Consider the following 27,565-nt stretch of genomic DNA (forward strand, 5'->3'; position numbering starts at 1 on the left):
GTATATCGCGGTGAAAATGAATGGCCCGATTTCTCTTCTGTAGATCCAACTTGATTTCTCGAAGCCAGGGGAAAGTCCTACATCCAGCAGCTAACTTCCCAGCTTGCTTCTGTTTAAAAGCAATTCGGTTCCCATATTTTTTTAAGAAAAAAAAAAAAAAAAGAAGTTGTGTTGTTGGTTTCCGAACCCGCGACCGCGCGCTCGGAGCGTGTCTTGACGTGACTCGCTGACCACGTGTGCCTGGTCGGTCATTCGTGTCCGTGCTGCGCTGTGCTGCGCTGGGCCGGCCTGGCTGGCATTTCCCTTCTCCCTCTCCATCTCCCTCGCCTTGCCCTTCTTTTTAAATATTCATGGCCCGAATATTCCGATAGGAGGCGGTTTATTCCGCCCGGCCGATCTTTTTCGCCCGACGGGGTCACTCTTCCTGTCTGCGGGTCTGTCTCTCTCTCTCTCTGTGTCTCTCTCTCCCCCTGTCGGCGAGACCAAAACGGCCTTTTGACTCCTTGTCCCGCCCCTGTCGACGGGGAAATCCCACCCGCGACCGCACCTATCGCCCCGACTCTCTGCTCCTTTTTAATTCGTTTCCGAGGGGAGAAGAAATGCGCGAAAAATAAAGCGGAATCGGTGTGCCGTGAGGAGGGCGGTGGTCGTACGTCAAACTTCTCTCTTCAACCAGTGGGCCGGCGGGGCCGGCGGGGCGAAGCCAGTCAGTCGAAACAATGTGATTTTCCGGCCCCGCTGCTTCATGATCGCTCTCCTTGTACATGATTGGCTGGAGTTCCGATGCGCCCTCAGGTGCTGCCGAAGCCGAGGGCGCTCGCCAAGTTGAATGAAGAGAGAAAGTGCCATCCACCGCCTTGCTTCGGACGCGGTGGCTGCACAAAGTCCGCCCAAATCACGATTTTCAGACATTTGTCGCCGTTTCGACTATCTTTACAGCAACGCTGCTTCGAAACCGAGCCGGGAAAATAGCACGTCAAAGAAAGGTCCTCCCCGATGGGTGCGAGAGAGACAGAGGCGCTGAACGGAATCAGTCTGCCTGGCCGTCGACCACCCAGGCCGCCGCCAGGCCGCGCCACCCTCGCACAAACTTTCGGACATTAACAATAACAATTTCGTGGCTTCCCCGTGGCAGTGGAGGCAGCGCAGCGCCGGAGGGAGGGCTTTCTTTGCTGCAGCGAGGCGCGGCTGGCTGCCAGTCGGGCTGGCTGTCTGGCTGGCTGTCCGGCTGGCTGTCTCGAGGGGTGAATGACTCAGCGTTCTGGTGTACACATGAGTACATGAGTACGGGTGAGTACACCTTGCTTAGCTCACAAATTTTGCATTTGTAAACGCTCAAAGGCTTTATTTAGCGTTTTAAACGACACCCAACGCCAAATCAAGCGAAAAAGTACAGAATATCACCCTTATTAAACTTGAGAGTACACTGAGTACGGGCAAATTTGTACACATGAGTACACTAGTGATTCACCCCTCGGGCTGTCTGGCTGGCTGTCCGGCGGCTGAAAAACAAGAGGTTATAGCTTTACGGGAATGCTCAAACTTGTCATCCTTGGAGTGGGGCGGGGGACGAACCTCCGCGTGGAATGTAAGCTGCCGTCGATCGGAATGATAAACGCGCAGGGAAATACAGTGCCATATTTTTTATTCGAACGCGCTCGTGTGTCGGTGCGTGCGCCTACGTGCGTTATGCCGCCCCGGCGCACTCAAAGAGATGCAAAATGTTTTACACCCGTGGAATTGATGGAAACTTCTTCCGAGTGGTCCGCTCCGCGAGGCGTTGGACTGGGGGAGGACGCTCCGGCCCCGCCGCTCTGGGTCTCGTTTGCCTCTCCGGAAAAGTTGCGGTTAAAAGCAGCACTCGCGGGGAATTGAACCACATTCCGTGGCAACGGTGCGTGTGGCGGCGGGCCCAGCGTCCACTCTCCCCGATAGACCCCCCCCCCCCCTTTCCAAACTGCTGCCGCCGTGCCCTCTGATCGGAAGGGCACTAATAAAATTGTCCGCGCGCTCCTCTTGCGGCTGTTTAGAACGGCAAACGGAGCTTCAAGTGGATTAACCCGGAGACACTACGTTTTCGCTCGCAAAGGGATAGCCGCTGCGCCTTTATTCTGTTTCTGCGTTCACGAAGTTTCGTTTGAATTAGTTTTGCCTTGTCCTCGTGAAGCCGGGAGCACTCCCGTCTCTCTGGTCGCTCTGCAGGGAGGAGTGCCAACCTCGCGGCACCAAAGTGCACTGTAATTCTTTTTCCGCGGTTGGCACTTCATGTACCCGTCGTTTGTTGCAGCGGAGTGCGTCTTCCCGGAGCAGTGGCAGGGCCGCTGGTTCCAGTCCGGCGTGCCCAAGCTCATCGCCATCTCCAGCAGCGACTTCGAGACCAAGGGCGTGTGCGTGCACAGCGAGAAGGACAAGTACCTCATCGAGGACAGGTGAGTCCCACGAGGCACGCGCAGCGAAGGGAGTCGAGACGGGAGTAGGCCCAGAAGGCGGAGGAGAGATCGCTGCCCAGATAAAGCAAGCAAACTGAAAGCCCAATGACTTACTTTGAAAGCGACCCCTCTGCACACACACACACACACACACACACACGCGCTCTCTCTTTCTCTGTCTCACACACACACACTGGCGGCGTCCGGGCCGTGGAGTCTGCCGCTGAATTTTGAAGAGCAGATTAGGGCAAAGTGATTTCACGTTCGCCGGCAGCAGGCCGCCCCGCCCCGCCCCGCCCCGCCCCGCCCCGCCCCGCCCCGCCCCGCCCCCGCCTTGCCGAGCTTAAGTCTGGCCGAGTCAACGGGAAAACAAAAGGAAAATTAGAGCGCCAGAGTTCCACCTTCTTCCCTGTCTAAACATACTCTGCAAAAATAGGGTCAAGACTTAATTAAATTTTTCGGAAGAGATTTTTAGGTTTTTAGGGCTGCACGCGTGTTACAAAACGGACAATTGCGGTTCAATTTAAAAAAAAAAAAACCTTTGCTTAAAAGAATATTTTTAAAAATAATTCCAATGTTTGAAACAAGCGGGTTGTTGGAGAGTTCCTCGCCGCGTCTCCGGAATATGAAGAAGGGGGCAGTGAGGGATATTGCGCGGGAAGCCTGGGAGCTGGAGTGGGGCATGAAGATTCCGCCACGCACTAGGACAGGCCCCGTGGCGGGGCGGGGCGGGGCGGGGCAAGACCGTCGGGCAAGCCCCAAAGCGCTTGTAATTAAAGTCAGGCAAGCCCGGCAAGCTCGGCTTTCTCTTGAACCGTCCTCCTTGCATGGCCGTGGCTGGCCGTGGCTGGCCTGGCTGGCCTTGGGGCCGCAGAGCAAGGAGAGCCAGGCCGTGGCCAGCCACTGCAGCACTCTGCACTCCGACTCCGCCGACTCCCTCACTGCCCTAACGCCACTGCGTTCCGCCGCCACCGCGGAGTGGGTGCGGCTGCCTGCCTGGCTATGCCTGGCCAGGCCTGGCTATGCGGCTACCTTAGCCGATCTCCCGCTCAGCAGATTGCGTCCCAGCCGGCTAACTCCGGCAAAAAACGGGACGCCCCCGGAACGCCCCCGGAACGCCGGCAACGCGCGTGGTTTTGTGGGTGGGGCGGCTGCCCTAGTGGGGCCTAAGTGCCTGGCTAGTGGAGGCACCCCGCGGACGCCCCGCCCCGCCCCGCCCCGCCCCGCCCCGCCACCGACGCGCCTCAGCGCTCCCGCAATCGCAGTTTTTGCAGCGGTTCTCCGACGCCACGGCGGCGCGGCGCGGCCGGGCCAGGCCCGCCCTACCCTCGAGCGCTCCCCGCCAGTCCCTGCGCCCTCCGCTCCCCCGCAAGACGAAACCGCGAGGAGGGCCCTCCCACCCCATTGCATGCAGCCCTGCGATGACCCAGTCTTATTCACCCATTCGGTTACATCATCCGGCATCCCCTCACTCCAGGCAAAAACACAAAGCGCAAAAAAACCATCAACTTTCCCGTAAATTTTCTCCCGTCCCATCAATTAATTAATTAATTTCTGCGCTGTGATTCGGCGGCGAAACCGTAGGAGTCGTTTGTGATCGGCGAGGCCCGCGAGGCCGCCGAGAGGGAAGCGAGCGCAATCATCAGTGACATCTGGGCCCGTCTGGGCCTCGGGCCGCCGGGGGCTGCTGAGCCTGGGTCAGCCCCAAGGGGTTACCTCCACTATCACCCCTCTCTCTGGCCGTCCCGAGCGGCCGACGCCAAGCTAATTAAAATACTTTTTTGCCGTAAATGTGCGTGATTTTTAGAGTGGTTCGCTACTCAGCGGGCCTCTTGTCCCGTTTTTTCCAAGTCAGATTTATGGGGCTCGCAAAAAAAGCGGAAGAAGTTTACCGCAGCCCATCCCTCTGTATGTGCCCGTGTGTGTGAGTGTGTGTTTGAATGCGGGAGGGAGAGAGAGGGGCTGTTTTGTCTGTTTTCCTTTTTTCTTAACTCGCCGCTGGACTTTTGACATAACTCACACCTACTGCTGCAGTGGCAGGGGCATAAATACGGGCAAGCAGTCCCGTTCGCGTGTCTCTCTCTCGCACCCGTTCTGGTGTGCTGTGTGAAAGAGAGAGAGGAACGGTGCTGTCACTTTCGGGGGAGGGGGCAGCGTGTGGTTTTATTTGAATCCGTTGACGGGAGTCATTGAATTGGCGGTTGCTGCGCGGTGCCCTGCGGGCTGGCTCCGGAACGGGGCTCTCTCCGTCTCTCTCGCTCTCATGGGGCGTTGCGCAGCGGTGCGAGAGAGACGGAGAGCACGATCCGGAATCACTCTGCAGGTCCTGTGGATGGCGCCATTCAGCGGCCCGACTCATTACGATTGATAAACGCCACGTGGAGGCCGCCCACCTAGAGCCAGGCGGCCAGCCAGGCAGCAGCCAGGCAGCCAGTCAGGCAGGCAACCTGCTGGGGTGGCACTGACAGGGCAGGGGAGCCAAAATTGAGAAAAAAATTGATTCCGCTGCTGCCGTACCAACTTGCAATAGAAAAACGTGAATGGTGACCGCTGCGGTTAAATGTCTTTCCCCTTCTTTTTTTTTAAATCAATGTACTTGTTTTCTGGCGCTTGCCTTTACGAAGCGCACTCTACCCGTTCAGACTTTCCTCTGTCAAGGCTTTGTTCGGTCGCTAGCTACGTTGCTTTGACTGTATTTTTCCGAAGCCAAGAAAGTGCGCTGCCTCCGGGCATCGTTGTCTTGTCCAGTGAGCGTAGTAGCGTTTCCCTCCACGGCTGTCTGTCATCGCGTGGACGGACGGATGGACCTCGAGACAAGTTTTCTTCCTGCTGTACTTTCGCCTCCCTTTTTCCCCACTTCCTTACGATTCTTTCCCGCGAGTTGGTGAGAACGAGCGCAACCCGCGGGAAGAAGTAGTGGGTTTCGACTTCTTCCGTCGTCCCTTCTGTTTCCATTATTTCGCCGTAATGAGTGTGTGTGAGCGCGTCTGTGTGTGTTTGTGTGTATGAGGGAGTGTGTGTGTGTGTGAGACGGAGAAATGTATGAGCGCATAGGACGTGCGTGAGTGTGTGAGATAAGAGAGTGTGGAGTGAGTGGCGTTGGTGCGAGAAAGAGAGAGAGCATGACGGACAGGCAGTTTGCGCAGAACGGGGAGGGTCAGCAAAACTAATCCTCAAGTGACGAAAATTGTGAGACTCGATGACAGGGGCAGAAAAAAAATTCCTTTTTCACTTTCCTCTAAAAAAAAGTACACGATCAAGGATTCCATTTCGTAGCCGGGTGAGAAATAAAGTCGAGGCCGCCACGCAACGTGCCCTAGGCCAGCGGTTCCCAACCTTTTTCGGCTCGCGACCCCAAATTTGTAGCCAAAAATTTTCGCGACCCCCAGGAAAAATTTCGCGACCCCACGCGACCCCTCCTTTAGCATGCCTTTGTTACGGAGTGCGATAATCCGCCTTAGTTTGGAAGCAGTATTGTCTCAAAGTTGATCAAAACGGGCACAAATGTCTAAAAAATCGTGTTTTGGGCCGACTTTAAGCATCCACTGCGTCTGATCCGAGGCGGTATTTCGTTCTCCCTCAACGGGCAATTGGTCTTTAGACCTTCCTTTTGCATGCCTTTGATACGGAAAGCGATTATCTGCCTTAGTTTGGGAGCAGTATTGCCGCAAAGTTGATCAAAACGATCACAAATGTCTGTGAAAAGTCGTGTCTTGGGCCGACTTTAAGCATCCACTGCGTCTGATCCGAGGCGGGATTTCGTCCTCCCTCAACGGGCAATTGGTCTTTGTACCTTCCTTTAGCATGCCTTTGTTACGGAGTGCGATTATCTGCCTTAGTTTGGGAGCAGTATTGCCGCAAAGTTGATCAAAACACGATTTTGCAGACATTTGTGACCGTTTTGATCAACTTTGCGGCAATACTGCTCCCAAACTAAGGCAGATAATCGCACTACCTAACAAAGGCATACTAAAGGAAGGTTCAAAGACCAATTGCCCGTTGAGGGAGGACGAAATACCGCCTCGGATCAGACGCAGTGGATGCTTAAAGTCGGCCCAAAACACGATTTTTCACAGACATTTGTGACCACCGTGGGAAACCACCGCGACCCCAGGCGACCCCAGCCACCTCGCCGCGACCCCTCGAAATTTTTTCGCGACCCCGTTTGGGGTCGCGACCCCATGGTTGGGAACCGCTGCCCTAGGCAGATGTGCGCGGATCAACAGAGAAGGAGACACGACCTAGAGGCTGTCAGGAAAAAGAAACACCTTGTCATGGCGTCGGCGGGTCCACCAGGGATGACCTTCTGGAGAAACACGATTGGCGAAAAGTGCGCACAAAGAGAACAGGTTTTCTCCTTGGTCACTTCAGAACGGTCCATATCGCTCTGGCCACTCGTTCGTCTGCCCCAAGGGCCCCCCCGGGGGGGGGGGGGGGGCTGCAGTCGGAAAGGAAGGCGGTGGATGGGCGCTATCGCAGTGACTTGCTCCATTCCAGAATGAATGAATGAATGAATGAATGAATTATTCAAGGGTGTTAATTCATTACATTATGCTCCGGACATTCCACGCACGGCACACGTCTGGATCCGCCCTCCTTCCTGCAAGGCATGGCCTGGCGAGTCCGAGGCGGTGCGGCGCGCCAGGCGGTGCTGCCCGCCTAAAATTAAAGCACCGCCAACAAAAATAAATGTCTCATCTGCCAAAAGGGACCGCCAAAAATAACTTGCACTGATCGCGGTACCGGGTTTGGCCGTTGCGTTGTTGGAAGAAGTTTACACAGCGGCTGAAAATGAGATTTCCCCCGAGCGTACGCCGTGCCCGTCCGTCCAGCGAGGTGGACACCCACTTTCGTAATTATCATTTTCATTTTTTCTTTTTTTTTCGTGGGAACATATTCATGGGCCGGCGGTGTGTACCGTGCGGCAATCCGCGCGCGTATCGTGGCCATGCAGTGCCATGCAGTGCCATGCGGTGGCCGTGCCATGGCGGCATTACTGTCATGTCGCGAGGGGTGCCGCGCCACCTTCATAGTTTCACTCAGAGCCGCAGCACAACTCGGTGCGGGGAGCGAGAAAAAGATGCAACATTCGTAAAACACGGGGAAACTTTCGGCCCGGCGGGTCACCGCAGCCCCTTTAAGCGGTCCGTAGTTGTTGCTCTGGCGCTGGCGTTTTTCAGTGCGGATTCCTGGAGACACAGATTCCAGCGGACATGCACACCAAGGTGCCTCGGAATTCGTATAAAACTTGAGGCCAAGTCGGGGGCCGCCGAGGAATCCGACGCCTGTTCCGCCGTAGACAAGCCTCAGTGGCGCACCCTGCCGCCCCGCTGCACGGTCTCTGGTCTCTCCGGGACCGTCCGGGACCACACGCCCCACATGCCGGTGGGATTGTTTTGACGTAACTGCGGCACTGTCAGAGCGGTCGAGACGGGGAATGCACGCAGCAGGGCTTGGCACGGCTCGTGCTCAGTAATGCAAGATTAATGCCAGGCTGGCCTCACTCCGCTTCCGGTGAGTAATTGCTTTCAGCGTGGAAGTCAACTTCAGGTCGATTCGGTACACTATTTTGACAGTGTGCCACTGGCCGTTCGAACCGCGTTGCTCTTTGGTGCGGAAGCACGCCCCCTTGGCCCCGGCTTCGCTGGCACACGTTTCCGCCAGTTCCGCCTTGACCCTTTTGACGTTGCTGCATGAAAGCGGTCCCTTGCAGAGAGAGAGAGAGAGAGAGAGAGAGAGAGAGAGAGAGAGAGAGAGAGAGAGAGAGAGAGAGAGAGAGAGAGAGATTGGCGTTGTGGAGACTGAGAGCTCCAGCCTTGAGGCTGTCAGGGCGTGTCAGGTGCTAGATGCGCCGCCGGCCGACCGGCCGTACGTCGGCAGTCGCCACATCAGCAGTAGCTGCAGTGGCTTGAGGAAGCTGTACGAGGATCGAATGGCAAGGGTTGGCGGCGGCGGGGGTAAATGGGGGGGGGGGGGTTGATACGAGCCCCGGCGGAGCGAGGCGGGGCGAGGCGGGGCGAGGCGGGGGACTGGCCGGCTCGGTCTGCCCGCCGGCTTCTGACGGATAGCGGGCATTAGTCTCCAAGAACACGCCCCCTCCAGTGGACCGGGCCGTGGCGAGCCGAGCCGCGCCGATGCGGGCGCTGCACGTCCTCACTTGGACCGCAAATGACCACTTGGTGACGGCCGGGCCGACGGCCGGGCGGTCAGACGGCCGAGCGAGCTATTTATTTAGCGGTGCGGCTGCCTTGGGCTGCCTTGGGCTGCCTTGGGCTGCAGGCCTAGGGCCGCCTTGAGAGCGATGGCTTTCATTTGGCTTTGGCTGTCTCGTTAGCCCCCTGGCCTGGGCCCTGGCCTGGGCCCTGCCCCGGCCCGTCCAAGGAGCATCCACGATCGGATTGGCCCGATCCCTCACGAGGCCTCACGGCGGCGACGACGACGGCCCCGGGGCGGCGCGCCAAGCACGCGAAGGGAACCGTGTGCGAGATGACAGAGTGCCTCGCGGACCCCATCAGCGCGTGCAGCCTCTGCCAGTGGAGTGACTGCTGGCCGCGGACACCGCACTGCTTTCTACCGCGCCCCGCCTCTGCCAGCGAGTCCCCGGCCCGCTGGCACTTCCCTAAGCAGAACACACGGTGCAGCCGGAGCCGTAATGTGGCGCTGGGTGGCGCCGGGGCGCCTCGGAGACGGGATGGGGGACTCTGGGCGGCGGGGGAAATAAGCCCCATTCCCGCCAAGCCCGGCCCAGGGCCTGGCTTGGCACAGTGGGCCAGAAGGCCGGAGGAGGCGGCCAAAACTCTAGACGCGTTTTGAGCTCCAGAGTCGCTAAATGGGACTCGAACCGAACGTGTGACCCCACCAATGGATTGCTCTCCGAATGAGGAATCCATTGGTGGGGTCACGCGTCCGGTTAGAGTCCCATTCAGCGACTCTGGAGCTCAAAACGCGTCTAGAGTTTTGACCGCCTCCACCGGTCTTCTGGCCCACTGTGCTTGGGCCGGCCGCGCCGCGCGGAGGGTGCTGCCAACCTACTTTCCAGGGAAAAGGCACGCAGATTGCGCGGCCAGAGTCGTTGATTTGGAAGCAGGCTGAGGTTGTCTGCCCTTTCGACACTCGTGCGTCGTGGGGCTTTTCGCCTACTCATGCGGACGGCGCTGTGTCGGGGGGCGTGGAGGGCGCGACTCGTGGCGTCCCGCTCGCATCCCGCTGGCGTGGCTGGCGTGGCTTCAAGGCGCTGGTGCTGTTAGGGGCGTGTAGCCCCACCCCCTCCCCTCGCCTGCGGAGGCGTTGGCTGCGAGGGGGAAGGGGCGGCGGTGGTAATTGTTAATAAAGTACCACCTCTCGTCGTGCGAGGGCGGCGAGGGCTGCGAGGGCGACCCGCCACCTCCCAGCACCACCACGACCTTCCCCCTCGCGCCACGCCACGCCACGCCACGCCACGCCACGCCACGCCACGCCACGCCACGCCACGCCGCGCCACGCCACGCCACGCCACGCCACGCCGCGCCACGCCACGCCACGCCACGCCACGCCACGCCACGCCACGCCACGCCACGCCACGCCACGCCGCGCCACGCCACGCCACGCCACGCCACGCCACGCCACGCCACGCCACGCCACGCCACGCCACGCCACGCCTGCCCTACTCCGTGGACTCGGTGGACTCGGTGCCACTCTGTGCTTCGTTCTCATCCGAGTTCGTCGTCCGGGTCGGGCTGGGTCGCAGGGCCCACCGCGCCATATACACTCCGCCGTTGGCCGCAAACTTGCCCGGTTCAAGGCCTCCCCACACGGGGCCGCTTTGGCCCCACACGCCCCGCATCCGTGGGTACGTCCAAACATCATTCTTTCGCCGTCTCGTCAACTTTTTCCATTTTTCAGTAGGAATGGGAGGGAAATAAACAGCTGGTGGCGCGAACGGTGGCGATGCCTTCGTGGCCGCGGTGCACAGTGGGCCAGAAGACCGGCGGAGGCGGCCAAAATTCTTGACGCGTTTTGAGCTGCAGAGTCGCTAAATGGGACTCGAACCGAACGTGTGACCCCGCCAATGAATTGCTCTCCGAACGGGGAATCCATTGGTGGGGTCACACGCTCGGTTCGCGTTCCATTTAGCGACTCTGGAGCTCAAAACGCGTGTACAATTTTCGCCACCGGTCTTCTGGCCCACTGGGTGGTTGCCGGTGGCGGCGGATGGAACCAAAACCTCTTTCGCTTCCGCCGCTCTGCATTCGACTTGGCCGCGCAAGTGCAGCAACGCCTTCGTCGCCGTCTCCCTCACTCTCACGGGGCGTCCCGTTGGCCCGTTGGGGTGCGAGGGAGACGGAGCGACGCAACACTGTGCGGCCCGAGGCAGGCAAAGTGTGTGGCGTCAAATAAATTGTCCGCCGCGTGCCGCGCCCCCTTCGCGCCCCCTTCGCGCCCCCTTCGGGCCTTCGCGCCACAAAGCCCCGCCATCCGATTGGCCACCGAACCACTTGCCGATCAATTTGCACGATATATCACGCGCGCGCAAATTGCAGTCATTACATGTTTTATGAGTGGGGCCGAGCGGGCCGAGCGCCACCCACTTAGGCCCTGAGCCCCCCCCCTCCACGCCAGTTTGACACTTCTCAAACTTTCACTTTAACCTACACCCTTCGGCCCTTCGGCTCCGCTAAGTGGCACTGGGGGGACAGAGTAGTCGGACACGGCAAAGGCCTCGCTCTGTCTCTCTCGCACGCCCGCGGCACGCCCGAGAGTGCGACGGAGTGGCACTCAAGCACCCAAGCTGCTATTCGGAGCGGCTACACCACTGGAAGGAGGACCGGAACTATTCACGCTGCCGAATGCCCGGAGTCCTGCCTGGCCTCCACCGCCGGTACCGCAGCCAGGGCATCTTCAGTTTGTCGGGTCGGAGGGGATGCGGCCCCGCAGGCCTGCCAGCCGCTGTCTCTCTCGCGCACCGACGGACCGCGCCATGAGTGCGAGAGAGACGGAAATATGTGATGACTGTTGGAAATCAGCGGAGGTGCGCGTGGTTTTGTAAAGCCAGTTTGAAAAAAAAAAGTTCTGCTGCTTTGTCTCGTCCTCTTCCTCGTCGTCGTAGTCCTCCTCCTCCCCGTGGTCCGTCTCCCTCCCACGGCCTCTGCGGCCCTGCTGTCAGTTAGCTGTCCAAACTGCGATAAAACCAATCTCGTGTCGGACAGCCTCGGACACGCGCGGCCACGGCCTCGCTGCGGCCCCGACGAGGTCATGTGTGGCGGAGGGTCGCCCTGTCTCTCTCGCACTCACGGGGCGTCCCGTTGGTTCGCAGGGGTGCGAGAGAGACAGGGCGAGGGGACCGCCGTGTCGCACTACTACTTGTTGAGCAGGTGTGCGGCGCAGAGGCGCAGTAGGCCAGAAGGCCGGTGTAGGCGGACAAAACTCTAGACGCGTTTTGAGCTCCAGAGTCGCTAAGCAGGCCTCGAACCGAACGCGTGACCCCACCAATGGATTCCTCGTTCGGAGAGCAAGCCATTGGTGGGGTCACACGTTCGGTTCGAGTCCCATTCAGCGACTCTGGAGCTCAAAACGCGTCTAGAGTTTTGTCCGCCTCCAGCGATCCTCTGGCCCACTGTGCGAGGTTCCCGAACTGGCTGCAGAAGAAGCCTCTCGCTGACGACACGCACCTGATCCGTTTTTAGGCATTCGGCCGATATTTCGACCGCGCCGGACCGCGTCGGTCCGCGTCCACGCCGTGTACGCAGAACGCGCGCAAAAAGGCGAGCGAGTCCGGGCCGCGTTTTCCAGCAGAACGCCGTTTGAACGCCTTTCGCCAATATTTGGCCGGTTCGGTATGAATTCGTGAGGGCCCTGTCGGCCGGCGGTTTGATTCGGGGAGCATTAACCCGCGCTGTATTAATCATCATGGCACTCGCGCAATACAATGTTTGCAGTGGCGCGGTGCTCGCAGCGAACGGCAAATAGAAGAGCAAATTAGCCTTGAAATGGCTCTGCCCGGCTCTGCCGTGGCTCGCCGTGGCTCTGCCATCCGAGGATTTTCATCAATTCGTACCTGGACCAGAAAATCGCGCGCTGTGAACTCGCAGCAAACTTGCCGCTCTCCCCCCCCCCTCTCTCTCTTCATCTGCTCCCGTTTCCTCCTTTCTCGTTTACAGGTCGGTAATTTGTTTCCAAGTTGGTGCGCTTTGAAATAAAGACCGACGGCGTCCAAAGCCCAAATTATGGAACGTCCCTTGTTGCTTCGCTATCCGGTCCGGCGATATAGTCTTTCTCTTTTTCCAGAATTAAAATTTAGCTAACGTCACCCGAGGCATCAAGCTGTTGTTGGTCTGAAGCACTTGCTAATGCTAAATCCACAATTAATGGTTCATGCGCGCATTTTCCTTTGTGTATGGAGATTAACCAGAATGCCTCTGCTAGAGAATAGAGGTCTCTGCACAACGTGCGGCGAACGCACACCACCGCACGAGCCTCTGAGGCCCACCCATCCCCTGCCCCCACACGCACACACGCACGCACACACGCACACACACACACACACACACGCGCGCGCACGGCTCACGTACACAAATAAAAGCGGATAGATGTCCAGCGCCCACATCCACATCCCCACATTCACATGTACATTAACGGCGCTCCAAACCCTTTTCATTTTCATATATCCACGCGAATGAAAAACTGGATTTTCACACACACGCACACACACACAAACACACACACACACACGCGCACGCGCGCCCGTTTTGTATTGGAGCTCCCATCAGTCTCGCTCGATGCGTGCCGACCCGTGCCGACCGCGGGACGGATTTTAGGCCAATCTCACTCCTCTCTCTCTCTCTCTCTCTCTCTCTCTCTCTCTCTCTCTCTCTCTCTCTCTCTCTCTCTCTCTCTCTCTCTCTCTCTCTCAACCTCGCATAGAGAATTCGTCTCGCAGATATTTTAGCGCCATCGAAAAGAAACCGAGACAACAACGCTCTCCACCTCTTTGCGCACTCCCTAAGTGCGACAGAGACAGGCCAGGCCACGGTGCCTCTGGAGCAGACAGCGGCGTGCGCCACCGCGGCGGCAACGCTTGAACACGACACTTTTGCCCGGTGTGTGTGTGTGTGAGTGAGTGTGTGTGTGAGTGTGTGTGTCACCCAGTCGCGGCGTCCGAGAATACCCGGCCGCAGTGCGCTGCTGGCTCGCTGTGGCGTGTCTATTTGCAGAGCGGGTGCATTAGTGGGACGGAGAGGGCGATCGGACACTCGGGATGGAAATGGCACGCTGCGTGCCAGTTCCGGTGCCAGACGCCCGGACAGCTCATGTGTGGTCTGGCCCTTAATGGTAATGGCAATGGACAGCTCGAGGTAGGCAACGCCAAGCTCGCGCGCCGCGCGGGTTGCCTACCCTCCGTTCCGCGGGCGCCGTCCCCGTCGAGAAGTCCATCCTTTGGGCGACTTTAAATCCTGAACTGTGACGGCTAGGACGATTGTGCGTTTTATAAATCGACTTTAAAAGGTTCAATTCGTCGCTCTATGCTTACTCCACGTAAAGCACACCGTTTACGGGAGAGTGACCTTTGGACAGGTTTTTTTTTTCCCGCGAAGCGAGCACTTTTGCCGCGTGGAGTGAGCACCTTGTAGCGTCGGCATCCCGCGTCCCCGCCCCGTGCCACGCCGTGCCACGCCGTGCCACGCCGTTCCTCCTCCGGGACTCCGCGACCAGATCCGGGACGGGCCGGGGCCGGCGGGACGGGCTGTCGATCGCGATGTTTGCAGAGTGTCATCATTGCGGATTTGGCTGGGAGTGTTTGCCAATATCGTTACGTCGCCGTTTCTTCCCTCGGCCAGCCCCACCCCACAGTGGGCCAGCAGACCGGTGGAGGTGGACAAAACTCCAGACGCGTTTTGAGCTCCAGAGTCGCTAAACAGGACTCGAACCGAACGTGTGACCCCACCAAGGGACTCCTCGTTCGAAGAGCAATCCATTGGTGGGGTCACACGGTCGGTTCGAGTCCCATTTAGCGACTCTGGAGCTCAACGCGCGTCCGGGATTTCGACCGCCTCCTCCGGTCTTCTGGCCCACTGTGCGCCCGGCCAGCCCCGCCTGGCAACACAGCTGTCTCAGCGCGACAGGCAGAAGCAGGCAGCAGCAGCCCTGTCGATTAAAATTGGAGCAGCCGCCTCTCCCAAGTGGTTGGTTCGTGCAAAAAAGGGGCCGGCGACCAAGGCGTCACTTGGCTTTTTGTTTGCTCCCTTTCCCTCGGCCGCTGATTGGCTAAACAATACCCTGGAAGAAGCCTTGCGGCGTGCAGCGGGACAAAAGGCCGGAATGATACCCGCGAACAGGGCGTTGGCAACGGGCGGAACGCTTCGGGAAAGTATGGCCGCCCCGCTGGCCCCGCCATGCCATGCCATGCTATGCAGCCCATGCGGTGCAGGGCCTGCAGGGCCTGCAGAGCCATAATGCACTGACTGCCCCACTTCCAGTGTGGTGGGCAGGACAGCTACAGCGTCAGACTGCATGACACAGTCCATGACGCACTGCACGCCGCTCCGCCGCTCCGCTGTCAGCGGCCTGCGCGCCAAACTGCGCCACTCGACTGCTTAAAAAGGACGCTTCGTTTTCGGGGCCGCTTCTTTAGCTGGGGCTTCGACACACAGCGGAGGGGGCGCACAGTGGGCCAGAAGAACGGAGGGGGTGGTCGAAATCCCGGACGCGTTTTGAGCTCTAGAGTCGCTAAATGGCACTCGAACCGAACGTGTGACCCCATCAACGGATTGTTCTCCGAACGAGGAGTCCATTGGTGGGGTCACACGTTCGATCGGAGTCCTGTTTAGCGACTCTGGAGCTCAAAACGCTCAAAACGCGTCTAGAGTTTTGTCCGCCTGCGCCGGTCTTCTGGCCCACTGTGAGGCGGGGCTAGGGCCATTAGATGGGCCGTGGCAAAGGCAGCAGCCGAAGGCATCGCTAACTTAACTTTTAATGAAGATGGCTTCCTTGTCCATGAGTGGAGGCGGAGGGGCGGGAGGGGGGCGGTCGTAGAGTGAATTTGACGTAGGTGCGTCGTCGGCATGGAGGGCGAAGTGCCGTGGCGCTGCGGCCGTCTCCGGCGTCTCCGACAGGAATAGATGGATGGCATGAAGGCATTCGAGCCGGTCTGTCCGCCCAGCCTGTCTATCCGTCTGGTTCTATGCCTGACAGTATCCTCCGAACGTATATCATTTCCAAACGTCGGGTCTCTATTTTCACCGCGAGGTATCTTTGAGTTCACCCGTCCGGCCGTAACCAGCCGCAGTACTTTCGTCTTTTTTCGTCTTTTCCCCGAGCCAACCTGAGCGCAGTGGAGCAGTCAGCCATTCATAGCAGCGTCCCACAGTGGGCCAGAAGACCGGCGCAGGCGGCCAAAACTTTAGGACGCGTTTTGAGCTCCAGAGTCGCCAAACAGGCCTTGAACCGAACGTGTGACCCCACCAATGGATTCCTCATTCGGAGAACAATCTATTATTGGGGTCACACGTTCGGTTCGAGTCCCATTTAGCGACCTTTGGAGCTCAAAAAGCGTCTAGAGTTTAGTCCGCCTCCACCGGTTTTCTGGCCCACTGTGCGTGGGAGCTCGCACTGCGCACCAGGCAGGCAGGCAGCCTTTGGCGTCGTGTGGTGCGACCGGAAGGACACTCGGACCGGAAATGGAGTGCTGATACTGTCTAATTATGACAAAGTCGCTCGGTGACAGGAAAGGCGGGCGAGTGTGTCCGGCACGGCCAATTTGGACGGCATTTCCGGTGTGCTATGGCCGTGCCGCGCCGTGCCGTGCCGCGCCGTGCCGCCGCTCCCACGGGGGGTCGGTTTAACCGGTTCGGCGGTGTTGACCCGCCGGTCGGGATAAATACTGCAGCGCGTTGATTAAAGGAAGGCAGCCAATCGCGACGCGAATAATTGACGGCGGACAACAAGAAAGCAGTGTAAGCGCGCGCTGTGTCGCAGCGCGGGGGAATGAATTTCAATTTTTAAAACGCCGGGGTGGAGTTATCGGCAGCCTCTACCTAAAATAAAAATGTGAGCTAGATAACCGCACCGATGAGATAGATTTTGTTTGAATCGAAATTATTGACGAGCTCACCCTGTCTTGCGAGTGGGTTATTAACAACATAAATGGGAATCTTTTGACTGACATTTCGTTGCCAGTGTGCCAACTTGACTCCGCCGGAAATGTGTGCTGGAAATGAGTGGCCCTCCACCTATCCGGCCTGGCCCGGCCTGCCGGGCTGAATACTTAAATATTGCTAAACGGGCCGGTGGCGTGTGGGCACACTGGGTACACGAGCGCACCGGGCCGAGACAGCGCGAGCTAATTTATGATGGAACATCCCACACAGCGCGATAAGCCGTGATCAAATGGCACCCTTGGATGCTCTGCTGCTCCGCTCCACTGGCTCGGCTAGCTGCCGTGCCGTGCCGTGCCGTGCCGTGCCGTGCCGTGCCGCGCCCTGCCCTGCCTTGGTAGCTCACCTCCCGTCAGCCCTTCAGCCTGTCCACAAGAACGAAGCCCGACTGACAGAGGATCTTCTTCTGACAGATTAATGCGCTCTTCTTCTCTCTGGGAATCCCGCGCGCTGCAAAATTCGAAACACAAAGTGACGGCTACAAATGGTGGAAGGGGTGCGCGCCGCGCCGCGCCGCGCGTAGCGAAAGGACGCGAAAGGATACCGAAGCGTCGAAGGCGGTCGAAGGCGTGTCGAAGGCATCCCCGGAGAGCAGCGGCTGCGTCGCTTCGAATCAGAGTCTTCAGAGTGGGCTGGGGTACTCATCGAAGACAGCGCGCAATCCGTTGCGACTTGCAAAACACTGCCGGCGACATCCTGTCCCGGATTGGTTTGCCAAGCAACGGAAGAAAAGAGGGCGTCGTTTGACGCTGTCGACGGGCGTGCACGCTCCCCTGTGTTCCCAAACTGAATTTGAATTTTGCCGCCGAGCCGCGCCGCGGCGCTATCCTCCCACTCTCGCGGATTAACTGTCTCATTACCAATGACGGACGAGCGCCCCCGGGCCAGAGGCCTGTTTCCGGACGGTCGCTCTGTCTCTCTCGCACCCGTGCGGAGCGCCCCGCGAGTGCGAGAGAGACAGAGCGACGACAGCGTCGCCACGGACTCGGCCGTCAGGCGCGAGGTGGTGCGGCGGTCCGGGAGCGTGATAGGCTGGAAAAGCCGACCGAAGGGAAACCCGGGAAACCCGAAACGGGCAGGAAAACCCGGTACGAAAAAACCAAGGAAACCGGGAGGGAAGCACCAAGAAAGGGAGACCGAGGAAGGAGGCGGGTAGCACGCCACTGGCAGCGCGCTCGGGGCTAGAACAACGGCACGGCATGGAGCCGAAAATGGGGAAGGTTCCGTCCAGATAGGGACACAATTTAATCCAGTCGCGTCAACGCCTTCGGGACAAATCTTCTGTTTAAGTGGCATCGAAGTTGTTGGCAAACTTTGGCCGCTATCTTGATTAAAGTGCTGCCGGCGTCGGACTCAAACGGGCCGGGGATACTCAGTTTAGATTAAGCATCAGCCGGCGGTCCTGGCCACGTAATCATGTAGAGCCCTCCGGGATTAGACTGGCGAAACCTAATTTCAGCAAGTAGCTCAAAGTTCGCCAGACATTCTTCACAATTATTTATTTTCCACTCAGAATTCATAATGTCTCTGGCACGTCTTCTGGTGCTTTGTTGAGGGATGTCAACAGAGCTGAGCACGAGGCTGAGCACCTTCAAACTTATTTAAATTTAAAATTGTCAATAGGTGATCTAGTCATGGGACAATTTTTTTTAGATTTCATGTCAGTCGTCTCTGATCGACGAGTCATTATTGACTGACTGACTCTCTTCCAATGCATTTTTCTTTTCCGGTGTGGTGGCGCGGTGACGCTCTACACGTCCATTTTGCCTGTGAACGGACGGTGCTGAAGACAATGGCTGTGTGACGCGGCGTGACCTCCTTCGGGCACTCCATCGAGGCGTGTGGCGTTGGCGGGCGTGGCACGCGTCACACACACACACACACACACACACACACACACACACACACACACACACACACACACACACACACACACACACACACACACACACACACCTGTCTCATTTACATGCGAGAGGCTACTCTTGGAGTTTGCCCAGACACAATCTGGGGCGCCAATGCGTGCACTGTGCATGAGTGTGTGTGTGTGTGTGTGTGTGTGTGCGTGCGTGCGTGTGTGTATGTGTGTGTGTGTGTGTGTGTGTGTGTGAGTGAGATGGTTAGTGTGCGTGGGTGTGAGCTGGTGAGAGGGTGTGTCCCGCTCAACCACCGGAAGCGAGACACGGTCGGATTGGAAGCTGCAGGGTGCCGGGTGTGGCGGGCTTCATGGCTTCATTGAGGTCGCACAGGTATTCACCTCTGGCACAGCTGCGGCTGGACAAACAGCGGAGGAAACCAAATCGCCATTTCGTAACTTTTGATGATGACACGAGAATGGAGCCAGATGTCTTCATCAATGGGGCTGATGAAGGTAGCACTGTGAAGGCCGGTGGAAAGAGCTCACTCGGGGGACGCGGCGGCTCACAGTGGGCCAGAAGACCGGTGAAGGCGGCCGAAACGCCAGACGCGTTTTGAGCTCCAGAGTCGCTGAATGGGACTCGAACCGAACGTGTGACCCCACCAATGGATTGCTCTCCGAACGAGGAATCCATTGGTGGGGTCACACGTTCGGTTCGAGCCCTGCTTAGCGACTCTGGAGCTCAAAACGCGTCTAGAGTTTTGGCCGTTTCCACAGGTCTTCTGGCCCACTGTGCGGCTTGGCGTTCGATTCGCTGAGGAGGCCGAGGAGGCCGCGTCGGCGGAGACGGTTTGTCGGTTTATCGCTCCCCACTGACCTATTAAGCCAGTCCGGAGGTCTGGGGGCGACACGGCCCTGTCTCCCTCGCACCCACGGGACGCCCCATGCGTGCGAGAGAGACGACTGGCCCGACCCGGGGCGTGCCCATTGTTGCCGCCAAGGAGGGACGCTGCCCGGTCGGCCAGCCCCAGGCACACCCAGCCGGGCAGATCCACACGACTAAGTAGACCGCTTGGTGACCCGCCCCGAACTTTGTTTTCTTAATAAGGGCGTTGCCAACTCAACCAAAACAAAGACTCGGACCGATAATTATGCGGAGGGTTGGCAGCACCGAGCGCGACGCGGCAGCAGTTGGCAGCAGTGGCGCGCCGTGCTCGGGTCTTCCGAGATTCCCTCGCAGTGCACAGCCCGGCACGGCGCGGCACAGCCCGCCTGTGAATGTTGAGATAGGCGGCCCACTTAGCAAGCAAAGGCTGCACTCCGCACGGACCGTTCTCTCTCTCTCTCTCTCTCTCTCTCTCTCTCTCTCTCTCTCTCTCTCTCTCTCTCTCTCTCTCTCTCTCTCTCTCTCTCTCTCTCTCTCTCTCTCTCTCTCTCTCTCTCTCTCTCTCTCTCGTCTTGGCCACGGTGCCCTCTGAAACCGCCGGGCTTTCGGCCGGGCCCTACACTGCAGCCACGTCTCGTTGTTGCAATGCGTTAGCGCGAGTTGGCCACAAAGCTTCCAGGGCGGAACGCCGCTCGGCCGCTAAGCTGCGTCCTGTCGGTGTAAACACGTAAACACGGTGCAGCCGGCTGGCCCGGCCCGGCTGGCCCGCCTGGACGAGGGCGGCAGCATCTGTTGGGTTTGTTCGATAGCGTCAAGCCTGCCCGCCTGGAGCCGCCTGGAGCCGCCTGGAGCCGCCTGGAGCCGCCTGGAGCCGCCTGGAGCCGCCTGGAGCCGCCTGGAGCCGCCTGGAGCCGCCTGGAGCCGCCTTGAGCCGCCTGGAGCCGCCTGCAGCGGGGGTGGGCGGGGGCGAGCGGGGAGGCGGCTGCCTGAGAAGGGTCCGAACGGACGAGACAGTCTGGACCGGTCTCGACGCTGGAACTGACCTTTTTCCGTCGACACAACAACACCCTTATCTGCCCCGACCCGCCCCCGCACTTTTATTTTTTCCTTGCTGCCCTCTGAAAAACGGAAACTAATGTACGTGTGTGTTTCTAGTGGGTGGTTCCCAGAACGTTTGTTTTTTGTTTCGGGTTTTTGTCGATCGCCAAGTTTGGCTCGCTGTGCCGGCCTGTGACCACTGCTGATCACGTTCACATGGGCCCAAGGCCCAAACCGCGCTCAGGAGGCCACGGCAGGCCCAGGCAGGCCCAGGCAGGCCGAAGGGTAAAGACGGGATGCAGAGTAGGGGAGATCCAGGGGGAGATGGTGGTGCAGATAGGTAGGAATGTTGGGGGTGGGCCAGGCTAGGCCAGCCCCACCAGCCCAGGCCAGGGACAGTGCCCTCCAGGATCCCCCCCCCCTCCCCCCATTTCTGGTCCTTCTCCAGCCTTCGTGACTCACCCACTCCTTCCGTCTTTCTCCAAAGTAAGTTTTGGGTTAAGTAATGGCTGGTAGACAAAGGTCTACTGGAGCAATTTGTCTTGCCCATATCTTTGAGGGCCTCCCTTCTTCGGGGCTCTCGTTCCCTCTCTCTCCCCTCTCTTCCTCTTTCCTATCCATTCACCCACATATCCAGGGCGCGTACATATACGCATACGGTAACTCCGCGCAAACTCAATGATGCACTTAAAACTTGAAACCACTCTCCGGCCGGAGGGCCAAATAAACAGTCTGCGACCTCGCCTCGTAACAAGCCTCCGTGATTGGCGCGTGACGAACGGGAAATGGCTTTCCCAGCCATTGCCTTTCCCAGTACACCGAAAAAAAATTGAAGAAATGTTGAAACAGTGTCGAAAATTGACATTTCCTCAAACCGATTAACTTATACCTCACTTCGACATTATGTTACAAAATTTATATTTTTAGCGTTTTAACAACGTTATTCTAGTCTCCTAAGGAGTTTACTCTGCGAACTGCAAAACCACAGGATACTTCCTGGAGACGAGTCTCCATTCTTTTCATCTCTCTCTGTCTCTCGAACTCACAGGGCGTCCCGCAGGGGTGCGAGAGCGACAGAGAGACTGTCCGGAATCAGCCTGCTGATGGACATTCATTATGACTCGGGTCCATTGTGGGCCGGGTTCGGGTTTAGGCTCCGGTGCGATACCAAAGGCCACGCGATAGGGGCGTGGCGGGGCGGGGCGGGGCGGGGCGGGGCGGGGCGGGGCGGGGGCGTGCCGAGGGATGCCTGGCCGGCACCACAATCCCCCGCAGCACGGAACCCGCTCGTTTGCACCGCCCGACCACGACACTCTCGGCGTCGCGCTGTCTCTCTCGCACCCGTTCGGGAACCACTCCGAACGCCCGCGAGTGCGAGAGAGACAGAGCGATGGCGACCGGAATAAAAGTAATGACACAGCGCTCGAAAACGCGCGCGGCGTTCCATATTTAATCCACTGTAAGTGCAGAAGGGGGAAGGGGGATGTAAACAACATCGCGGGAACGGGGTGTGAGAACTCGGGTAAACGGTTCGAGCGGGCCGTGACTCGCAGCCACTCGGACGCATTTGCCGAGTCATTTCCGGCTTTACCAGTGACGGTGCAGGCCTGCAGGCCGCGAGCGGCCGCGAGCCAGAGCGGATGATGGAGTCTTTACCGTGACAAACCGCGCCCCTTTCAAAGTCTCGCCTCCCCCTTCCGTCTCCGTCTATCGTTTCCCGGTGCGCACCACCATCCGCCATCCCCCCCTCTCTCTCTCTCTCTCTCTCTCTCTCTCTCTCTCTCCCCCCCTCTCTCTCTCTCTCTCTCTCTCTCTCTCTCTCGCTCGCTCTCGCTCCTCCGCGGATCCGGAAAAGAAAAACACTGTTTCCTCGTAAATTTTTCATCCTGATCCGTGCCGGCCGTTTCCCTTTGCGCCACGCCACGCCGCGCAAGCGATTTGCAACGGGAGAGACATTTTATGAATACGAAGGAAAAAGGCCATCCTGGCCATTTCGATGTAAGGACAGGCTATTATTTTCTGCCGCGGCCAAGGCGGAGCGGAGCGGAGCGGCCGGAAGCCCCGGGCGCTGTGTGTGTGTTATGTCTTTGTGTGTGTGTGAGTGTGCGCCCGCAGGTGTGCTTGTGTGTGTGAGCACCGAGAAGAGAAATGTGGGCCCGTGACCTCCAGAGGCCCCTCCGCGTGACCTTGAGCCGCTGCTGGACGTCGCGTGCTTTTTACTTGGAATTACGGTTGAAGCCCCCGCGAGCGGGGAGGGCCTTTTGTGGAGGAGAGAGGCGCGTTACAATAGCGCCCCGTGACGCGTCTGGCACGCGCGGACGGATGCGGCGCGCCCGAGAATAGGCACAGAGAGCGCAGCGACGGGAACGTCATGTCCCTCACCGCGACCGCGCCGACCGCGACACTGCTCCCGTTTCGTCCCCAGCGGAGCACGGGCTCGGCATGTTCATCGCTCCGCGACAACACGAGTCGTCGCGAAGTGTCAAACGAAAATACACCCCGATGGACGGACGGATTAGGCCCCGCGGTGCCCCGCAGTCGCGTTGAGCCCCTCCAGACCAGTCAGCCAGCCAGTCAGGACGCTCGGATCAAACGTCAGCTTCAGTGTTTCGACCTGACGGACGTGCCTTATCGGTCGACAGCAGTGACGCACAGTGGGCCAGAAGACCGGTGGAGGCGGACAAAACTCCAGACGCGTTTCGAGCTCCAGAAACGCTAAATGAGGCTCGAATCGGACGTGTGACCCCACCAATGGAATCCTCGTTCGTAGAGCAATCCATTGGTGGGGTCACACGTTCGATTCGAGTCGCATTTAGTGACTCTGGAGTTCAAAACGCTTCCACCGGTCTAAACCGCGCTGGGTTCACGTCGCTCACCGAGTCGAACGTCGCGCGACACACGTCACAGGTCGAGTGCCTGCCGCCTTTATCCTGCTGTCCAACCAATATGTTTTGGCTGACCGAAAGAGAGAGAGAGAGGGGGGGGGAGGGGGCAGCGGGGAGATGACCGCTCTGTGCGCACCGCGCAAAAATAAGGAAAACGGTTTATTGATCCGAATAAATCTCCTCGCTGTCGAAATGGAACTTCCATTACCGGAGGAGCAGGAGCTCCACTGCCCCGTACTGACTGCGAATGAAATATCGTGGTGTGTGTGTGTGTGTGTGTGTGTGTGTGTGTGCGTGCGTGCGCGCTAGCAGGGGGCACTGGTACATCTGGCCGGGCTGCTTTCACAAGACGGGCTATCAGTTATTTCATTATGCTCCGTTTTAGACCGTCAGATACAGCGAGAGGCTGCTGCCGGCTCGCGAAGGGACGGAGCCGAGCGGGGCGGGGTGGGGATGTGCCCGCGACAGACAGCCCCCTACTGGTCAGCCCACGCTGGGCTAACTATTTTACAGCCATGATTTATGGAAGACGAAGGCCCCGCAGGCTGGGCCACGCCGGGCCCGAGCAGTGTGCGTTCGTCGCTCTGTCTCTCTCGCACTCGTGGGGCCTCCCGGAGCGGTGTGGTGGAGACGGCCCGGGGGGTCAGGGCCTGGTCAGGGCCGGCACAGGCAGGCCACTGTAAAGAGGTACCTGTGCCCGGCGGCCCTGCCAACCCCCGCCTTGATTAACCTAATGGTGTAACAGTGCTGTGCCACGCTGTGCTACCCGCCGCCGCCTGTTGAACAGGGTTACACATTGTTACAGAGTGTTAAACAGAGTGTCTCGTAGAGGCGCCCTTGCCCGTCCAGACTGTCTCGTCAAACACAGCCTCGCAGCCGACGGCCGAGCAAGCCGAGCAAGCCGAGCAGTGGAGCGTGGAGGGACGGCCGAGCGACGCCCAGAGGCGGCGGTCGGCGGAAAAGAGCGAAATTCTTGGAGCGCCCTTGCAGCCCCTGCACATGTAAAATAGTTCAAAAACCGCACCGGCGGCCCGCCAGGGCTTCAAAAACATTATTCTCAGTGCTGGCTCTGGGAATGCGTTTCCACTGCCGACGTCCTCCTCTGCCCTGTCTCGTACTTACCACTGGATTTTTTAAAAATAAATATAAATAAAAAGTTTCATGATGGGAATAATTCAGCAATTAAGCTGGGTATTAAACGGCATGAAACGCCATTAACTTTGGCAGTGGCCGAGACAGCGCGCGTTGATTCGTTGATCCCCGGCTGCAGGCGGGCGGCACGCCCTGCGCCCTGCGCCGCCCAGCGCCCAAAGCCCTTCCCAAAACAATAACGTTATAAAACAGTTTACACCGGCCGTTAGGAAATCGGGGAAATGAAGAGAGTGCGACAGAGAGAGAGGAAGAGAGAGAGAGAGAGAGAGAGAGAGAGAGAGAGAGAGAGAGAGAGAGAGAGAGAGGAAGAGAGAGAGGAAGAGAGAGGGCCGCGAAAGAGGCGGAGGGGAGGTAGACAACGGGGAGATAGAGTTTCACGGGCCGGGGATTTACGACGCAACGTTTAGTGTATACAGCGTCCCCCGCGCCGCACCCGCCCCGCCCCGCCCCGCCCCGCCCCGCCACGTACGGTACGCCCCTCGGTGGGCCTGCTTGCCGCACATTGAATGTAATGAGCTATCAATATGCCGCGGGGCGCGGCGGGCCATGGCGGGGCGGGGCGCGCGGCCCAGCAAGGCATGCACATGTGCTCCGGAGGTGGTCATATGGCCAGGGGAAAGACGGGGAAGGGGGGGGGGGTGCTGTGATTGCTTTGGAGGGGGCTGCATGCGGTCAGGTGGGATGCGGACCGGTAAGAAGGAAGGCGGCCCGGATGGAATTAGCCCGGAGGGGGTTTGCCCACGCCACTGGCAGTGCTGTGCTCGGCCTCCGAAGGTATGTCGCCTGGGTGTGGCGGTGTGGCGGTGTGGCGGTGCGCCCCGCATTCTGGAGGCCGTCGCTGCTCCGCTGCATCGCAGGGTGGCAGGGCTGCCTCCAGTTTGACGTACGAGCGGCCGTTAAAACGCCCACGCGCCTCGCTGTGTGTGAGTGGGTGCTTGGGTATGTGGCTGCTGCGCCGTCACGCCGGAGGCACGCCTGTTCCGGGCAGCTGAGAGCCCCGCGCAGTGCGCCGCTTGCTCCGCGCTCCGCTCGCCCTGCTAGCGCGTGATAGGCAGGACGGAGGCAACGTGTCGGCCGGCCGGCGAGGCAGCTCGAGGCCGCCGAGTCGAGCCCCGCCCCGACCGCAGCGAGCGGTACAGTCAGCACCGCCAGACACGCGCCGCTCTCCAGCTGTTTTTTCGCTGCCACCGCCACGCCCAGGGTAATTAGTTTGCAAAGTTTTCAAGTTGCGCGATGAGAACTGCGCGGCGGGGCGCGGCGGGGCGCGGCCACAACGAGGTGCTAAGAGACGCCAATTGTTTGCCATTTCAATGACTCGGAGCGGAGCGAGCAGAGCGGTACACGCGGCGGGCGTTTCGTCTTCCGGCTTATCACCGATTCGCAGCGAGGGCGTGGAAAGGGAAGTCCCTGGACCACCAACCCGTCGCAGTGGCCGCCCAAAGCGAGCCCAAAACGACGTCAGGCGCAGGTCGGTGGTTCGCGTCCCGGCGGCGGCGGCGGCTTCCGCGAAGAAACTCTAAACTGCGATGTTCATTACGCCACTTTTCCGGACATGACCGCCGCTTGTTCCCGCATCAAGCAACTTTTGCCGCCGCCACCACCTGGAGCACGGCAGCGCACCGCAGCGCACCGCACCGCACCCAGTCGCGACCAAACAGCATTGAGACTCACCGTGCCTCATTTTATTTTCTCCCGCTTCCTCTTCTTCTTCTTCTTCTTCTTCTTCTTCTTCTTCTTCTTCTTCTTCTTCTTCTTCTTCTTCTTCTTCTTCTTCTTCTTCTTCTTCTTCTTCTTCTTCTTCTTCTTCTTCTTCTTCTTCTTCTTCTTCTTCTTTCGTGTTCGTCGTCTCGCAGCGCGGTCGCCTTGCCGGTAGGCAAAACGGTGCCGCTCTGCCGAGCGTGTTGCCTAACCGCTGGTCCGCGGGCGCCGTGAGGGAACTTTTTCTTCTCCGTCCCTCTCCGTTTCATCATCTTCTTCTCGTTCTTTCTCCCTCTCCTCCTTCGTCGTCTTCCTCCGAGTTGTTCCCACTTTAATGAGGGACGCGTTGAGGCATTGCGCGCGGGGTAATAAATCGATGATGTTGTCAATGCGCGAAATTCGGTGTGCCGCCGTAATGTGTTGGCGAGAGAGACATAAATCGTGGAGTGTCATTCCAGAGTCTATCAAGTTAGGCCGTTGGAGCGAGAGGGCCGAGGCCTGGCTGCTGGAGCATGGCTGGAGCGAGACGACAAGCGGGGAAAGCATTTCGCAGTCGCCTGTCGAAAACTGATGCCGCGGCGCACCGCCATGACGCCGCGATGCCGCCGCCATGCCGCCGCGTTTCGCCCCAAACAAGCGACTGCTGCGTGGCGTTCGGCGCGAACGCTTCCAGCATTAGAAGGCTCCGTTTAATGGAAACGGAAACGGCTGGAGTGCCGCCACACCGTTAGCAAAACAACAACGCCTCAATTCAGAGACAAGTCATTGCTGGTGACGTACGGGTTTACCTAGCGTCGGATGAACTACTTGGAGTTAAAAGGTTGAAGGTGGATGGACGCGACAGGCTGGCCAACTCCCGCCAACAATGTGGCGCCACTATAAAATGAGAGCGGTGACGGGAGGTTGGCAACGCCGTCGCCGGGAGTTGAACACACGCCAGCGCGCGGGAACGGACTGGCGGCTGGAGCGGCTGGAGCGGGCGCGGCGCATCAAGCCAACTTGTGCTGCCGGCTGCAGCTTCGCTAGCGAAGGCTCTTCTAAAGTGGACTCTTTAGTGTAAAACATTCACGTCAACTCGCGGCGGCCTGGCGGCCTGGCGGCGCGGCGGCCCATGCAAAACTTTGAAAAGAGCGCGCAGTCTGCACTGCGGCCCGCCCTCGGGCCCGGCCGCGCGTCGCTCGGGGAGTGTACACTGTGCAGTGTGGGGGTGTAATGGGTGATTATGGGGAGCAGCGCGGCTGCCAGGCGCCGCCAGGCACCGCCAGGCACCGCCAGGCCTGCCACACGTCGCCGCGGCTTCGAGCGGAGCTAAGCGACGCCAAGCGACGCCAAGCGACGCGCCATCTGGACGGCGCATCGACGCGACAACGTGATGTGGGGCGCCAAAGGGGGGCGGGGCGGGGCGGGGCGGGGCGGGGCGGGGCGGGGCGGGGCGCGCAGGACACATCAACATCCTTATTGCGTCGCAGGCAAATGGGCGCTGCCTGCAT

The 27,565-nt window shown here is 59.1% G+C and overlaps 1 protein-coding gene across 1 annotated transcript in view; it reads left to right on the plus strand.

Moving 5' to 3' along the window:
• The window catches only part of LOC117644713, a 79,274-nt gene that overhangs the window by 27,461 nt on the left and 24,248 nt on the right, over nt 1-27,565 (plus strand). The window contains exon 3 of the mRNA XM_034384326.1: nt 2,288-2,429. Within this exon, the coding sequence (XP_034240217.1) occupies nt 2,288-2,429 (142 nt within the window). The remainder of the gene's footprint in view (nt 1-2,287; nt 2,430-27,565) is intronic.

The sequence above is a fragment of the Thrips palmi genome, unplaced genomic scaffold, assembly GCF_012932325.1.
Source record: "Thrips palmi isolate BJ-2018 unplaced genomic scaffold, TpBJ-2018v1 HiC_scaffold_18, whole genome shotgun sequence".
Classification (NCBI taxonomy): domain Eukaryota; kingdom Metazoa; phylum Arthropoda; class Insecta; order Thysanoptera; family Thripidae; genus Thrips; species Thrips palmi.